The 17,687-nt window shown below is 39.7% G+C and overlaps 1 protein-coding gene across 1 annotated transcript; it reads left to right on the top strand.

The window, feature by feature from the left end:
* The first annotated feature begins 244 nt into the window (after nt 1-244).
* Nucleotides 245-16,009, top strand: FBXO45 (F-box protein 45). Its single transcript, XM_036243142.1, has 3 exons — nt 245-559; nt 8,089-8,445; nt 15,096-16,009. The coding sequence occupies exons 1-3, from the start codon at nt 245-247 to the stop codon at nt 15,279-15,281; spliced, it is 858 nt and encodes a 285-aa protein (XP_036099035.1). The 3' UTR covers nt 15,282-16,009.
* Nucleotides 16,010-17,687: the final 1,678 nt, after the last annotated feature.

The raw sequence follows: 17,687 nt of genomic DNA, 5'->3' as shown, positions 1-17,687 counted from the left end.
CGCCCGCGCTGAACCGCGGGGGAGGGGCGGGGGACGCCTGTGCGGCGGGTGCGTTTGCCCTCAGTGAGGCGGGGCGCGCGGCAGACGCCCCCGGGCAGGGGCGGGAGTGGCGGAGGGGCCGGACGGTTGGCTGTGAAAGGGGCGGTGAGCTCTGCTCCGGTTACTAGGCGAGGCTTGGCCTCCCCAGCAGAGACGGGGGGAAGCGACGGCGGTGGCGGCGGCCCTAGGGCCGGCTGGTGAGGCGATGGCGGCGCCGGCCCCTGGGGCTGGGGCAGCCTCGGGCGGCGCTGGCTGTAGTGGCGGCGGTGGCGCGGGCGCCGGCTCGGGCTCTGGGTCCGCGGGGGCCGGGGGCCGGCTGCCCAGCCGGGTGCTGGAGTTGGTGTTCTCCTACCTGGAGCTGTCCGAGCTGCGGAGCTGCGCCCTGGTGTGCAAGCACTGGTACCGCTGCCTGCACGGCGATGAGAACAGCGAGGTGTGGCGGAGCCTGTGCGCCCGAAGCCTGGCAGAAGAGGCTCTGCGCACGGACATCCTCTGCAACCTGCCCAGCTACAAGGCCAAGGTGAGGGAGCCCAGGGCCACGCCGCTACCCCCAGCCCCGCTCCTGCGCACCGCTCTCTGCTTCTCATCTAAGCTTCTGAGCCAGACGCCTCGCTTCACCATCCCGCCTTGCCAGTGCACCAGTCAGTACCTTACCTCCCCTCCCCTCTCCATGAACCTCTCTTTGGATTGAAGTTCTGCTTCTTAACCCACCCCACCTCCCGTGGTACACTTTTAAAGGATCAGATGGTTTCGTTTCCATCACTCATTCTACTTTCCACAAGTCTTTCCTTTTAAAGACAGACCACCCCTATTGTTGTACCTTCGATACTCTCATCTTATTTTTCTCTGTGCTCTCCAAGTAGGTTTTATTAGATTTTCCTGCTGCCTTAACATCGGCTTTCACCCCCACACATACCTAATCTTTTCCAAGCGCTGATTTATAATCATTTTTTCCTTTAATTTCACCGAGGTTCCCTTTAATTCTTTCCACTATGTTTCAGGCTTGTGAGTGAGTGTGGTCCTAGACATCCTGCTAACTTTCAAGATACCCATCATAATACTACTGCCTTGTACCACTATTATTGGCTACTTCCTTGCCAACTTTTCCTAATTCCACCTTGATGGCGTGTCTCCTCTGTTCTATTGATCATAGAATTCCGGTTTTGTTGCCCCCCCCCCCCTTTTTTTTTTCTTTCCCTAGCTTCTTGCGCATATCCCTGCCTTCTTCATTTGTAAATAACATTTCAAGTAACAGGTATAGTAGTGCTAAGAGGCAATATAATCAAAAGGCCTGGAGCTTCATTTCAGTTGGGTGGGTCACAGCTATTCAGTATGGCTTTTACTAGGAGCAAATATGAGAGAAGATACAGTCTGACTTAAAATGTGGTAAACATTAAAAAAAGCATTAATAACTAAAAAGGGAAAACATTGTTTAATGCTAGACTGCCAATGGGTGTCAGAATAAGAAGTAAACTTTTTTTCCTGTGTAAAATTTATTCTTCTATAATAAAGCAGGTTTTAGTTTAATAAGATAAGGAAGGAATATTGCTGTTAAATATGATCTGTCAGGTTGTTTTCCTACTAAGTGAAATAACATTAATTTACGATGACTACATTTGTATATGGTATAAATGTACAGTGGATACTAGTTGTAATTTATATAGTAGAGTGTGGAAGATTGCAATTTTTGTTCTACTTTACCTGATCAATGTGTAGGCTTCATAAGTTTTACTTTTCTATAAAGTTTACTATTTTTACTTATGATAAATTATAACATTAGTCTGTGCCACTGGCCCATAGATATGGTCCATATGACTCAAGATTCATATAATATGTAATAGATATTGTGTTCATGTGAGTCAACATTGAAAAGAAGCAGAGTGTCTTCCATTATTAATTATTGATTTTAGAGAAAGGAAGGGAGAAAGAGAGAAATATGCATGTGAGAGAGAAACATTGATCAATTGCCTCCTGCAACCTGAGTATGTGCCCTGACTGGGAATCGAACCTGCCACCTTTTGGTATACCGGTCAGTGCTCCAACCACCGGAGCCACACTGGCCAGGGACAAAATGTCTTTCTTTTGCCTTTGTCCCCATGCCACCCAGTTTCCCGTCTTGGAGGCAACCTGTGTTACCTATTTCTTTTGTATCCCTCCCTAGATAATTTAGGTTTCTTACGTTTTTAATATCTGGCATGTTTTCCTACTACGTACACTCTAAGTATTGTAGACTTGTGCTAACATGTTCATTCAGATGTTGGAGGACATTTCTTAAATATCTTGTGGATAAAAAATTAAATCAAGCCTGGCTGGTGTGGTGTAATGGTTGAGCGTCAACCCATGCACCAAGAGGTCGCTGGTTTAGTTCCCTGTCAGAGCACATGCCCAGGTTGTGGGCCTGATCCCCAGTGGGGAGGCAGGCAGGGACAGCCAATCAGTGTTCTCTCTCTCTCTCCCTTTTTCTTTCTGAAAATCAATAAATAAAAAATATTTTTTAAAAATTAATTCAAAAGTCAGATAGTCTAGAAAGGAAGCCCTCAGTCTAATAGAGGAGAAAAAAATGTATAGAAATAACTAACAAATAGTAGAAATTGCTTATGTTAGAGATATTTTTTTAAAAAGCATACTAGAAGTTCAGTGAAAGGAGAGATTTACAAATTGAGTGGAGGACTGGAGAAGATTTGAAGTTGAGATTTGAGCTGAATTTTAAAGATGGGAAGGATTTGAATGTTTTACTAAGAGGAAATACTCTGAACAACAGCAGGACAAGGGGAAAGCAAAGGCCTTGTACAACTTATTCTATATTTTTATTTTAAAAAATATGAGTGCCAGGCACTGCTCAGTTTTATAGATGGAATGGTGAATAAAAAGAGACAGAAACTCTATGGATGCCTTGCTTTACAATCTAGTAGGGGAAAATGGATAGTAATTAAATAATCACACAGTTGTAAAATTGCATCTGTGATAAGAAGAGATACAGGTGCTCTGAGTGTCCGTAATGGAGAATTTGACCTAGGTAGGAAAGTCAGGGAAGGCCTTCTCTAAAGAAATAATGATAAACTGAGACCTGAAGGATAAGTAGGCCAAGGGGTGAGAGAAGAGCCTTCTAGGAGGTAACCTGCTGAGTATGAGGGACAGAAAATACATCAGTGTGGCTAGAGCATAGGGAGCAAAAGTAAGACAGGTTTGAGATAAGATGGAAGAGGTGAACTGGGACCAAACTATAGGAAAGCCATTTTTTGTTGTGTTTTTTATTAATCCTCTCCTCGGTGGGGATCGAACCTGCAACCCAGGTACCTGCCCTTGACTGGGAATCGAACCCACAACCCTTTGGTTCTTGGGTGGAGGCTCTAACCCAGTTGTTCTCAACCTGTGGGTCACAACCCCTTTGGGGGTTGAACGCCCTTTCACAGGGGTCACCTAAGACCATTGGAAAACATATATCTCCGATGGTCCTAGGAACCGAGACACGGCTCCTCTATCTGTCTCCAGGTGGGTCCACACACTTGCATATACGCCCACAATACAACATGAGGAACTGTATTAAAGGGTTGCGGCATTAGGAAGGTAGAGTCTAACCACTGAGCCAAATGGGCATTGGAAATATGATTAGTTTACATTTTTTTAAGAGGTTATTTCTAACTTCAGTATGGAGCATAGGTTGTAGGGGAACCTTAGAAATATAGGTAGATTAATGAGGATGTAGGTAGTGCAGCAGATGAGAGATTTAGGAAATAAAATCTATAGAACTTGGCAGTAGATGTGAATTAGGGTTAAGGAAGAGGGAGGTGCTAAAGATGACTCCTAGGTATCTGGCCTACATAATATAGGGATCACCTGGGCTAGATTTACAAGACTAACAATGAGTTCAGTCTGGGTAGAATAGAATTGACAGTGTTTTTGAGATATCCAAGAGGTTCACATAGGCAACTGTTATAGTTTAGAGCTTAGAAGAGAGAGTTAAATATAAGATAGTTTAATTTGATTGAATTAAAGTAGTAGGAAACATGATTGTAAAGGTAAGCTGAAACTAGATATATCATGGAGGTCCTTCAGATACCGCCTTTAGTCTATAGTTTGTTTGGGCTTTGTTCTGTAGTTGGAAACCACAGATGTTTAACAGAGGAGTGACAAAAGAAGAGCTGTGCTTTAGAAAAACTTGGCCTCTGGTTAGTGACTATTCCAGAGGGTACTTAAGACAAATACAAATGTATAGAACAAATGTATGAACAAGTGTGTAAAGGAGAGAAAGGGGTGGTTGGGAGAGAGATTGCAGAGAACAAATGCACATAGATGGACAGCTACCTGACTGGCTGAGTAGTGAGATGTGGAAGAAGGAAGAATCAGGATTTCCAGGGAGCCTACCTAGGTAACTGAGAGAAGGGTGGGGTAGCATAAAACTGGAAAGTATTTGGAGTTGTCCATCTACTTAGGATTTGTCTTTTTCAAAGTTGATATTTTCCATGTCACCTAATAGCATCAGTTGTTCCTAATAGATAATCAAATAATTTACCCTGTAGTTTCCCTTGGTCTGAATTTTGTGGATTTCATTCCCATGGTGTTACTTACATGCTTTTCTGTCCTAGCTATTTCCTATAGAAGTTGTTTGATCAATTTAGGTTAGATTTTAAACTTGCAAGATATTTTTTACTAAAATCAAGTGGTTGGGATGTGTTCAGAATTGTGTTGTACAATATAGACTATGGTGGGTAGCAGTTCTAGAGAGTAAAGTTAGGGAGATTGGGTGATCCCAGTTAAGAATAGCTTTGTGCTCTGGCCATTTGGCTCAGTGGTTGGAGCATCGGCCTGCGGACCAGAGAGTCCCGGGTTCAGTACTTGCTAGGGGCACATACCAAAATAAAACAAAAAACCTTTGTGATCGCCCTGGCCAGTGTGGCTCAGTGATTAGAATGTCAGACCTTGCACAGAAGGTTCTCAAGTTCTATTCCTTGTCAAGGGCATGTACCTGGGTTGCAGGTTTGGTCCCCTGGCCCCGGTTGGGGCGAGTGTGGGAGGCAACCAATGGATATGTCTCTCTCACATAGATGTTTCTCGTTCTCTTTCCCCCAACCTCCCTCCCTCCCTTCCACTCTCTCTCTAAAAAAAAAAAAAAAAAGTGGAAAAAATATCCTCCACTGAGGATTAACAACAACAACAAAAAAGAATAGCTTCATCAAGGTGGTACGATTAGAGGTGGTCTTAGGGAATATGTGGGAGGAGGAAAGCAGGTATAATACTATACACACAAGGAGAATTAACACAAAGGGAAATAGGAGGGACCAGATCTGGAGGGCTTTGAAAGCCAGAGAGAAGAATTTATAGTTGATGTGGTCGTCAATATAAAACTATCAAAGGTTATTGAACTGGGATGAGATGTAAAAAAGATGTTATTTTAGAAAGACAAGTTCTAGAAAGAATTAAGGTAGAGGGTTAAGGACATAGGCTGGAGAGTTTGGGAGGGGTAGGGTGGTCACCAAAAATATTACAGTGAAGGATCAGTCCAGGGTAATAGGAAAATGTCATAGAATTTTCAGGAAGAGGTTGTCAACAGTGTCAGTGTGATGAAGTGAACAAGGATAGATAAAAAGCCATTGGTATTGCCCTGGCCATTTTGGCTCAGCAGTTAGAGCGTCGGCCTGTGGTCCAGAGAGACCCGGGTTCGGTTCCCGCTAAGGGCATGTGCCTCCATTGCAGTTTTTCACCGGCCCTGGTTGGTCGTGCAGGTGGCAGCCACCCGATGTGTCCCTTTCATGTCAATGTTTCTCTCTCTTCTTTCTCCTTATCACTCTATCTGAACAAAAAATGGAAAAATGTCCTCGGGTGAGGATAAAAAAAAAGCCATTGGTATTTATAAGAATTAGGGATAGGTATAGATGAGTATTAATTAAATGTTTTATAATGAGGAGTTAATTGTCTTGATAGTAATCTCGTGAGTTATTTGGGCAATACTCAATATTTTGAGCATGTTTTACACCATTAATCATCCTGTTCTGATCTTTCAGGTGCTCAAAAGTGTATTGTAAATAGGAACATATAGGAAAAAAAATAGAAATTCTTCAGTTTTACAGCCTCAGTGCAAACATGGGCTATCTGAAAAAAGCAAGTTTGCTTGTTTGCTTTTTATTAAATCTCTCTGCTTTGGAGTACAACAGTAATACTGTGAAGTACTGGCTAATAGTGAATGAACAGTGGATGAGAGGCTTGGATACCTGACTTCTCTTTGGAGTTCTTTCTCTAATTAGCTATTTACTTTCATTTAATTAATTAATTTTTATATTTAATTTTTTAAAAATCCTCACCCAAGGATATGCCCCCACTGATTTTAGAGAGAAGGAGAGAAACATCAATGTGAGAGAGAAACATCTATCAGTTACCTCCAGAATGCACCTCAACTGGGGATTGAACCCACAACCTGGGTATGTACCCCAGCAGGGAATTAAGCCTGCGATCCAATCAACCAGCTGAATTACACTGGCCAGGGCATCTAATTAGCTATTGACTTTTAGTTCTGTGTCCTTGTCCCTGATGAGGACTAGGTGACCTTTAAAGTCCTTCCTAATACCGAAATACTGATTCTGGAGTTGATTTCTCAGGTTAACTAAAGCAGTAAGTCCCACCCTTTAGCTGCTTTTGGGTAGTGTGAATAAAGTAAGAAATTTAAAGAAAGAAAGAAAAGAAAACAAACCCTGACCGGTTTGGCTCAGCCATTATAGCATTAACTCTTGGACTGAAGGGTCTCGGGTTCGATTCTCGTTCAAGGGCATGTACTTGGGTTGCAAGTTCACTGCCCCAGTCTGGGTCATGCAGGAGGCAACCAGTTGATGTGTGTCTCTCATATCGATGTTTCTCTCTTTCTTTCTCTCCCTCCTCCCTTCCATTCTATCTGAAAATCAATGGAAAAATATACTAGGGTGAGGATTAACAACAACAACAAAATACAAGACAAATGCTTTAAATTATTAAACCATGAATAATTGTTAGTATTTGTACAGAGTAGCAATTTACTTAAAAAACCTGATAATTACTGCAAGTCAACTAACCTTTCCTATCAGTGGTAGCTGTTCTTAATGGTTATCTCTTTATAAATTCTAGTGGTTGAATTTAGATGCTATCTAGCGGATTATTTGATTTGGTAAAATGAGAGTGGTGCTGTTTCAGTCTATGAGTAATACCTCGCAAGGAGGCTGAAGATCTAAGATTGTTTGTGGTTATTAAAATTTTTCTTAAACTTTAGAGCTGCTATGACTAAGCTCTTTATTTTACTTAAAATAGTCTTTTTGTTGACAGGATTGCCAGCATGAAAACTTTTCACCTCTTAACTTTTTGATATCAAAATATTGACTGTAGAGTAAAGTTTAATGAATCTCCCTATACCTATCACCAAGCTTTATCAATGATTAAAACGTAAGCAATCTAGTTTCATGTTTACCCTACCCACTCTCCTACTCCAGTTCTGGATATTTCAAAGCAATTCCCAGATATCACTATGTCATTCATAAATATTTCAGTATCATCTCTAAAATATATGGATTCTTGTATAGATCTTTTGATATTTTAAGAAGTCTTTTTGGAAAAATACTTCAGTTTAGAATTTTGGTCAGAAATGAACAACAGTTGGCAGTTATTTTAAATGTTATGTTAAGGTGCCATCCTGAAAATTTAGCCATTTTTTGGAAATGTTTATTATATTACTTAAAAATATGTAATTCTGTTGTTTAAAAACATATATCTTAAGGTATGGGTACTTGTTATTTTTTATTTTTTGTAATCCTCACTCAAGGATTAAACATGAAACACTCGAGGGTGTGCATTGATATTAGAGACAGAGGAAGGGATGGGGAGAGAGAGAAAAACATTGATCAGTTGCCTCCTGTATGCACCCTGACCAGGGATTGAACTCGAAACCTAGGTATGTGCCCTGCCCGAAGCCTTTCAGTGTATGGAATGATACTTTGACCAAGTGAGCCACACCAGCCAGGTCTGGGTACTTTTTAATATTTAAAAAAAAATCAAACTTCTGTTTCTTTGGTATGTTTTTCATCTTTTCAGGTGCGTGCTTTCCAACATGCCTTCAGCACTAATGACTGCTCCAGGAATGTCTACATTAAGAAGAACGGCTTTACTTTACATCGAAACCCCATTGCTCAGAGCACTGATGGTGCAAGGACCAAGATTGGTTTCAGTGAGGGTCGCCATGCATGGGAAGTGTGGTGGGAGGGCCCTCTGGGCACTGTGGCAGTGATTGGAATTGCCACAAAACGGGCCCCAATGCAGTGCCAAGGTTATGTGGCACTGCTGGGCAGTGATGACCAGAGCTGGGGCTGGAATTTGGTGGACAATAATCTACTACATAATGGAGAAGTCAATGGCAGTTTTCCACAATGCAATAATGCACCAAAATATCAGGTGAGAAACTAGGTATTTTCTTAAATGTGGGCCTTTGTCAAATCATGCCTTAATTTGTTTTAAATTTACAAAATTTTATATAATAGCTTTGTATATCTTTTTGGTAATTTTTAATTAAATAGTGTAACTGGCCTTTCTTTGCTACTCTGATGATGTTTTTAGTATTTCAATATTTGTTTCCTAATACATATTCAACCTTGAGCATTTCATCTTGGCTCTGAATCAGGGGTTGGCAAACATTTTCTGTTCAGGGCCAGATAGTAAATATTTTAGGCTTTGTGGTCCATATGGTCTCTGTTATAACTATTCAACTCTGTTGTTATATAACAAAAACAGCCATAGATAATATGTACATGAATGAGCATAGCTGTATTCCAATAAAAAAATAGGCTGCAGGCTAGATTTGGCTCAGGGGCCATAGTTTGCCAATTTGTGCTCTAGATTGTCATCTTTCCTTTATGATGACACATCCAAATCTACTTCTTCTAGACATCTTACCCCCAGGAATGCACCTGTGTGCATGCACACACATAACTCTCTGCTACTTTGTAATCTGTGGATTCAAAACCTCTGGAGGTGTCAGTGATTTCTATAAAGACAGACAAGTTCAGGCAAACTTCTGCATTTTAGAATTCTTTTCATCTTAGCCTTATACCATACTTATATTATTTTAGGGTCAAAATTACAGTTTTTATTTGTAAAAGCTATATGATTACCATAGGTCTAAAACATAGTAATCTGATAAGAAATTAGAAATTTTAAGGGATTATAAATTGCACATTTCAGGGAAAAAAAAAAGTGGTTTGAAAGCTCTAGCCTCAGCCCTGGACGATTTGGCTCAGCAGTTGGAGCATTGGCCTGTGGACCAGAGAGTCCTGGGTTCGGTTCCCAGTAGGGGCACATACCGAAAAAAAAAAGAAAGCTCTAGCCTCAGTAATGACCTCAAATCAGGCATACCAAAGTGGAAGAACTAAAAAATATATTTAATGTGCTGAGGTAGAAAAGCCTGGAAGGATTTTCTTTCATAGAATTCTTTCTTCACTGTCCTTTCAGACTTAGCAAATACCCCTATAGAAAGGGTATCCGGTCTTAATAATCACTGACAAGTCCTATGGCTAGCCTTGTGGTGGTTTTGTAGTGAAAGTCCTTCAGTCTTTGTTCTTTAGAGAACATACTCTGTATGATTTCAATTTTTAAAAATTTATTGAGACTCGTTTTAGTCCCAGTATATGGTTTATCTTGATGAGTGTACCATGTGTGCTTGAAAAAGAACATATATTCTATTGTTGGATGGATATTCCATAAGTAACATTTAGGTCAATTTGGTTGATAGTGTTTAAGTCTTCTATATTCTTACTGATTTTTCTTTCTACCTGCTCTATTATTTATTGAGAGGAGTGTTGAAATTTCCACTATACTTTCTAATTTATCTATTTCTTTTTTCAGTTCTGTTTTTGCTTCATATGTTTTAGAGATTATATCTCCCCAGTCTGATTAACTTTTATTAATATGAAATGACCTTCCTTGACTCTAGTAATATTTCTTGTATTTAAGTCTATTTTGTCTGATATTAACATAGCCACTCCAACTTTCTTACATTTACTAATGCTTGCTTTCTTATGCAAAATACCCTCCCCCCCATCCTTTTACTTTCAATTTGTCTTTGTATTAGACAGCATATAATTGGGTCTAGCTTTATATCAAACCTGATCTCACAATCTCTACCTTTTGATTTGAATGTTTAATCCATTTACATTAAGTATAATTGTTGTACTGCCTGATATTATCCTTGTCTCTGTGCCTCTAAAGCTATGTTCTTTTTTTAAAAATATTTTTTATTTTTTTGGATTGGATAATTTTTGTTGCTCTGTCTTTAAGTTCACAGATTCTTTCTTTTTGCCATTTCAGCTGTTATTAAGCCAAGCTAGTGAATTTTAGTTATTGTGCTCTTTAGTTTTAGAATTTTCACTTGGTTCTTTTTTTTTTTTTTTACAGTTTCTTTATTCAGATTTCTCTACTTGTGTGTTTATTAATACTAGATTTCTCTTTAATTCTTTGCACATATTTGTAGTAACTGCTTTGAAGTTTCTTTTTTTTTTTAATTCTCTCCCGAGGACATTTTTCCATTTTTTGTTCAGATAGAGTGGGAGAGGGAGAGAGGAAGAGAGAGAGAGAGAAACATCGACGTGAAAGGGACACATCATGTGGCTGCCACCCACACGACCAACCAGGGCCGGGGACAAACTGCAACCGAGATATGCACCCTTAGCAGACACCGAACTTGGGTCTCTCTGGACCACGGGCCAACACTCTAACTGCTGAACCAAACCGTTCAGGGCATGCTTTGAAGTTTCTGTCTGCCAGTCCAACATCAAGGCCTACTTGAAGTCAGTTTCTTCTGTTGACAGCTTTTCTCATCCTGAGTATGAGTTACACTTTCCTGTTTCTTTTAATATCCAATAATTCTTAAATTGAAAACTGGACATGTAGGTTATATGCGGTAGTGTCTGGAATGTTTTGTTTTTTTAGAAATTGCTTTGTTTTTTTCTGAAGAGAGTAGGTTTTCTTGTTCTAGCAGGCAGTTAACTTGTCTTGGCTCAGACTGTAAACTCTGTCTCCCCGTGATGTGCAGCAGCTAATGTCTTTGTTCATTTTTTGTTGTTGTTGTTTTTTGTTTGTTTGTTTTTTTGTTTTCTATGCCCGGCCAGTGTGGCTCAGTGGATTGAGTGTTGTCCCATGGACTGAGAGTTTCCAGTTCAATTCCCAGTTGGTGTGCATGTCCGGGTTGCGGTCTTGATCTCCAGTAGGGAGTGTGCAGGAGGCAGTTGATCGATGTTTCTCACATCGATGTTTCTATCTCTCCCTTCCTCTCTCTCTAAAAAAAAAAAAAATTCAATTAAAAAATTTTTTTTGGTTTCTAGCTGCTATTTTTCAGCCTGGTTCCTTAGAGGTTTCCTGGGTGTCTGTGTAATAATAGTGGTCACATAAGAATTGAGCAGAATTTATTCTCAGATTGTGGGGCTCATCCTCTTTGTGGTTCCTTTACTTCTAGAGCTTCCACTCTCAGTTTCCAGGTATTCTATCAGCTCCAAATTTTGCCCTCTGACACCTGAAGTTAGACTTCTGCTTTCCGCTCCCTTTGCTGTGTGCATACTGTATGCTCAGTCACAGGTGAAGTATCACCAGGAGTAATACTGTGTTTTTAGTTTCATCTTCTGTAAAATAGGGATAACATCTAGGATTGATGTGAAAATCAAGAGATAATGTAAATAAAGCACAAAATGAATACCCAACAATATATTAACTTTTCATTTCTGTGTTGTTGGTGGTAGATAGTGGTGATGATAATTAGGATGTTCTTAGGTCTGTAAAATGGAGTGTGGGCTAATCTGTGTGTTGGGCAAAAGAAGGGAAAAAGCAGATGTTGGTAGTTTATAGGAAATACAGTGAAGGAACATAACAACAACAAGAGTTATCATAATCGGGAAGTATTAAATTGCTTTTTATTTTTTCTTTTATTGATATTTTTACAGAGAGAAGAAGTGAGAGGGAGAGAGAGATAGAAACATCGATGAGAAAGAACATCGACTGGCCGCCTCCTGCATGCCCCTTTTGAGAATCGGGCCCATAACCTGGCCATGTGTCCTGACCAGGAATCGAACCGGCAACCTTTTGGTACATGGGTTGACACTCAACCACTGAGCCACACCGGCCAGACTAAATTGCTATTTTTGATTGCAAATGTTAATACTTACTTTTTTTTATCCTCACCAGAGGACATTTTTCCATTTTTGTTCAGATAGGGAGGGAGGGAGGGAGGGAGAGGGGGAGAGAGAGAGAGAGAGAGAGAGAGAGAGAGAGAGAGAGAGAGAAACACCAACGTGAAAGGGACACATTGAGTGGCTGCCTCCCACACAACCCCAGGGCTGGGGACAAACTGCAACTGAGGACAAACTGCAACTGAGGTAAGTGCCCTTAGCGGGAATCAAACCCGGGTCTCTCTGGACCACGGGCCAGTGCTTCAACCGCTGAGCCAAACTGGCCAGGGCACTTTTTTTTTTTCTTTGTTAATCCTCACCTGAGATTTTCCCCCCTCCCTCTTTATTATTTTTTTAAAATTTTTATTTATTTATTTTTGTTACAGATGTTTCTCCCTTTTCCCCCCCAGATACCCTCCTCCCGATCCTGCCCTCCACCCCCAGCATTATTGTATTGGTTACACATACATGCGTATAAGTTCTTTGGTTTATCTCATCCATCTCCCCCGCCTTCCTCTTTTGCGGTTTGTCAGTCTGAGCCATTCTGCTATCTATGTCTCCGGATCACCTGATAATATTTTTTACATTGATCTTGGAGAGAGTGGAAGGGAGGGAGGGGGAGAGAGGAGAGACGTCAATGTGAGAGAGACACATCTATTGGTTGCCGCCTGCAAGTGCCCCAACTGGGGCCAAGGATTGAACCTGCAACCCAGGTACATGCCCTTGACCAGGAATTGAACCTATGACTCTCTGGTCCACAGGCCGACACTCTAACCACGGAGCACACTGGCCAGGGCTGCAAATGTTAGGACTTTTCGCCTCCAACTACAAATGTTCGAGCTTTCTGCCTCCAAGTATATAGATGCAACAACCTTTAATAGATGCAAATTATAAAGATAAAAACATCCTCATTTCTTTGCTTTTCCAAATGGGAAAATAACAATATATTGTGCTTCCAGTTTAGTTTAACAGTCATTACTGCTGTTTTTGTAATGAACAGATGTTTCGGAGCAGTGCCCCACAAAATGACTGTTAAAAAGCCTATTCTGGCCCTGGTTAGTTTGGCTCAGCAGTTAGAGTATCAGCCTGCAGACCAGAGAGGCCTGGGTTCACTTCCCACTAAGGGCATGTACCTCGTTTGCTGTTTGTCCCTGCCCCGTGTGGGTGGCAACCACTTGATGTATCTCTCTCACAGTGATGTTTCTGTCTCTTCTTCCCTCGCTCCCTCCGCTCAAATGTCCTCAGGTGAGGATTTAAAAAAAAAGCCTATTCTGGCCCGGCAGGTGTGCCCCAGTGGTTGAGCATCGACCCATGCTACAAGAGGTCACTGGTTCGATTCCCAGTCAGGGCACATGCCCAGGTTGTGGGCCAAATCCCCAGTGGGGGGCATGCAGGAGGTAGCCAACTGATGTTCTTTCTCATCGATGTTTCTATCCCTGTCTCCCTCTCCCTTTTTCTCTCTCTCAAACCAATAAAGATTTTTAAAAATAATAACTCCCCATTTTGTACCTCCCACCTTCCAGCCTCTGGTAACCTCTGTTCTATTTTCTGACTATGAATATGAACATTCTAGATGCCTGATACAACTAGAATTATATAATATTTGTCTTTTTGTTTCTGGCTTATTTCACTTAGCATAATGTTTTCGAGGTGCATCCATGTAGCACATATCAAAAGAGCATTTCTTTTTATGGATAAATAATATTTCATTGTGTGTGTATGCTATAGTTGTTTGAAAAGGTTGTTTAGATAGCCTTTTTTTGGTAAAATATGATACCAAGTTACAGATTTTTAGTGATACTCTTCTTAAGAAAAGCCTTGAAACAATAAATAAATAAGATCTGAGGACTGTTTGAGGGAACATTTAAATTTTCAGTATTAAATGTAGATACCACCCTGGCTGGTGTGGCTCAGCAGTTAGAGCGTCAGCCTGCGATCCAGAGAGACCCAGGTTCGGTTCCTGCTAAGGGCATGTACTTCGGTTGCAGTTTGTCCCCGGCCCTGGTTGGGTCGTGCGGGTGGCAGCCACTCGATGTGTCCCTTTCACATCGATGTTTATCTCTCTCTCTCTCTTCCTCTCTCTCCCTCCCCCTCTGTCTGAATAAAAAATGGAAAAATGTCCTCGGATGAGGATTAAATAAATAAATAAATGTAGATACCATTTAAGTCTTAAGTTGAAAAACTATCAAATCAAGCAGTTATGATGAAATTTATTTATTATTATTTTTTATTTCTTACCTGAGGATATTTTTCTATTTATCTTCAGATAGAGTGGGAAGGAGGGAGAGGGAGGGAGAGAGAGAGAAACATCAACATGAGAGAGAAACATCAATTGGTTGCCTCCTACACAACCCTGACCAGGACTGGGACCCAACTGCAACTGAGGTTCGTGCCCTTAACCAGAATCGAACCCACGACTCATTGGTCTGCGGGCCGAGGCTCTAACCGCTGAGCCAAACCTGCCAGGGCATAATGAAATTTATATATGTTCTTTCTTCTAAATCAGTGGTTTTCAACCTTCCTTATGCCACGACCCTTTTATATAGTTCCTCATGTTGTGATAACCCCCAACTATAAAATCATTTTTGTTGCTACTTCATAACTGTAATTTTGCTACTGTTATGAATTGCCATTGTAAATATGTGTTTTCCGATGGTCTTAGGCAACCCCTGTGAAAGGGTCGTTCAACCCCCAAAGGCGTTGCGACCCACAGGTTGAGAACCGCTGTTCTAGATGTTTCTCTCTTACCAGAAACCTTCTCTTCTGGTTTTTCTAGATAACTTTTAGAGTATATATTCTTAATTAATATTTTTAACCTGTTCATTTATGTCATGTTTCTTCTAGCTATGCCTTTGGTGGGTTTTCCTCTAACCTTTTGATATCTGTTTGCAGATAGGGGAAAGAATTCGAGTCATCTTGGACATGGAAGATAAGACTTTAGCTTTTGAACGTGGATATGAATTCCTGGGGGTTGCCTTTAGAGGACTTCCAAAGGCCTGCTTATATCCAGCAGTTTCTGCTGTGTATGGCAACACAGAAGTGACTTTGGTTTACCTTGGAAAACCTTTGGATGGATGACAGTGGCTTTTTTGGAATGAAAGAGTAGAGGAGATATCTGCTTGTGGAAAGTAGAATCATGAAGTGACAGTGTCATACATGCATGTCCAAGAAACATCCTGAAAAACACATGAAATTGTTAACTGGAGAAGCATCTCTACAGCAAAGATTATCTTAGTGTTTCCTCTTTCTACTGGGCCAGAAAAATCCTCAGGGTTGCAGTTGGTTGAGTGGGCAGTTGACATAAGCATGTTGCAACAGATTTTGTCTCTAAGCTGTCAGTGTATTATTTCCAACTTTTAAGGTGAGATCTTAGAGATGCTGTAAAAGGGATAAGATAAGGAAATAGCAAGATTTTTAAGTAGTGTGTTTTTGAAGAAAGACTGATCCTGTTTTACAACTGCCTGTTTTTCTTCAGACCCTTTTTTTTCCCCCAGCCAGCTTGACTATTAGAAAAGTATGAAACTGGTTGGGTTTTATTTAATATTTTTAATATATTGAGAAGCATGGTCTGCTTGGACTGCACTTCTCTATAACAGTGAGATGTAAAATTGTGCAGCTATTTTAAAAGTTGTATATACATTAAGTGTGTTTAACAAAAGGACAAAGGGGTTGCTTTGTTCTGGTTCAGTTTCTTGAAAACCACTACATGGTACAAAATTAAAATAACAGGGACAATTAGGTAACTACAAAGAAGAGGATTTTAAGAGGAGATGTGTTGTATTGGCTCATTTTGTATTAGATTTGGTTTACAGTTTCCATAGCTATTATGGTCTTTTTTTTTTTTAATGATCAAAATTATTATAATCCTTTAATATACTGGATAAAGATTGAGAGAAGGCAGATTTCTTTCCAACCATACATGTAATAATGTGCATCTATAGTATCTGGTTTTATTTTATGGCCTTCTGAGAAAGTGTCTTACAAAAACAAAGAATATTGCCATTTGCTCTTGTAGGCTTCAGATATGAAAGATGTTAGTCACAGAAATTAGAAAAAGAATTGATTAGTGATCCTTTTATTTTGTAACTTTATAATGCTGTAGATATAATTTTATTTTAAATTTCATATTGTTTACAACATGCAACAATCTAAGCCTCAAACTCTTCATTGGGTTATCAAGAAAATGTTTACTCACCCACCTGGAACAGTGCCAACCTGAACCCAGGTTAATCTTATAGATAATTGCCCCCATGGGACTTGAAATAAAACACCTTGTGCTGAAAACTTCAGGTTGGCAATATTTTGAAGGTTTCATTGTAGAAGAACTTAACATTAATTCCTATTCCGAATTTTTTACTAATAAATCTGATTTCACTAATATTCTTTTGAATTAATCTAACATACATGAGTTGAGATTTTCTTTTGTTAAAAGAGAAACAAACATCTTTCTGTATGAAAGTATAAATGGTTTCAGATACATCTTTGTGATAAGAATTGACTAAAGCAAGTGGAATCTTTGTACTTTTTAAGATTATGGTTGTATGTATATTTTGTCTTAAGTCTAATAAAATTAGGGGCAGCAAGCAGCTGGCTGGGGTTCTTGGGTTGCTCCTTCAGAGTTAAGATTATCAATATTCCTATGAAGCAGGGGATTTCAGTCATGAACAAAGATTTATTTTTGTCACATGACAGGCTTACAAATATTTGTTGTGTATTTGATATGTTGCTTAAAAGTGAACTGTGTTAAAAGTTTCTTTTCAATATTCCATGTCAAGAAGAATCCTGGAAACCATATTTAATAGTGCAGAGTGAAATTATATGTTATATATATTAGAGATTATAGCTGCTACAGATACTGATTTTTCTTGCTGTGGAATGACTCAATTTGGCAAAGTTTAAAATTTGATTAAAGAAGAGAACTGGTCAGGACGATGATTGAACGAGTTATAAAATTAAAAAGTCCTTTAAGTACTCCTGTTTTTTTTTTTTTCCCTTCAGATTGTGCTATAGCCAATTCCAAGAGTTTTTGCTAAGAATTTTGTTTATAACTTCTGTTTTGTCTTACTAGTAAACATTCATTTTGTAACAAAGTTTTGAAGGTGCTGAATGGAAAACAGAAACACATGGTTATTGTATATTGAACCTAGAATCAAATAATTGCCCAAATATTTAACAACAAGCTTTTCTTATCTCAAAGGTTTAAATTCCCTAATATCCCATTTGCAAATTTTATAAAATGGAGGTTTATATTTAGCACAAGCATTGGGGGAATGAAGAGCCTTCATTTATGACCTGATAAATGAATTTGTTACTGGAGACCAAAGTAGCTGTACAGAATTTAAAACTACTATAGTGTTCAAGGAAATGGAATCTCTTTTTCATATGTGCTGAGAGAGCATTTAGGTAGAAGATAGTTGCACTGAAGATTGAGTATAAATCCTCTAAACCAGTACTCAACCTTAGCTGTACTTTGGAGTCACTTGG

The sequence above is a fragment of the Molossus molossus genome, unplaced genomic scaffold (genome assembly GCF_014108415.1).
Source record: "Molossus molossus isolate mMolMol1 unplaced genomic scaffold, mMolMol1.p scaffold_m16_p_5, whole genome shotgun sequence".
NCBI classification, from domain to species: Eukaryota; Metazoa; Chordata; class Mammalia; order Chiroptera; family Molossidae; genus Molossus; species Molossus molossus.
Note: the sequence above shows the minus strand (reverse complement) of the source record. Positions and strands in the feature narration are given on the sequence as shown.

Excerpts from the sequence above, each read along its gene's own strand:
- FBXO45 (XM_036243142.1), top strand. The coding sequence starts at position 245 with ATGGCGGCGCCGGCCCCTGGGGCTGGGGCAGCCTCGGGCGGCGCTGGC. Across the intron at positions 560-8,088 it reads TGCCCAGCTACAAGGCCAAG|GTGCGTGCTTTCCAACATGC; the intron begins GTGAGGGAGCCC and ends TCATCTTTTCAG. Across the intron at positions 8,446-15,095 it reads ATAATGCACCAAAATATCAG|ATAGGGGAAAGAATTCGAGT; the intron begins GTGAGAAACTAG and ends ATCTGTTTGCAG.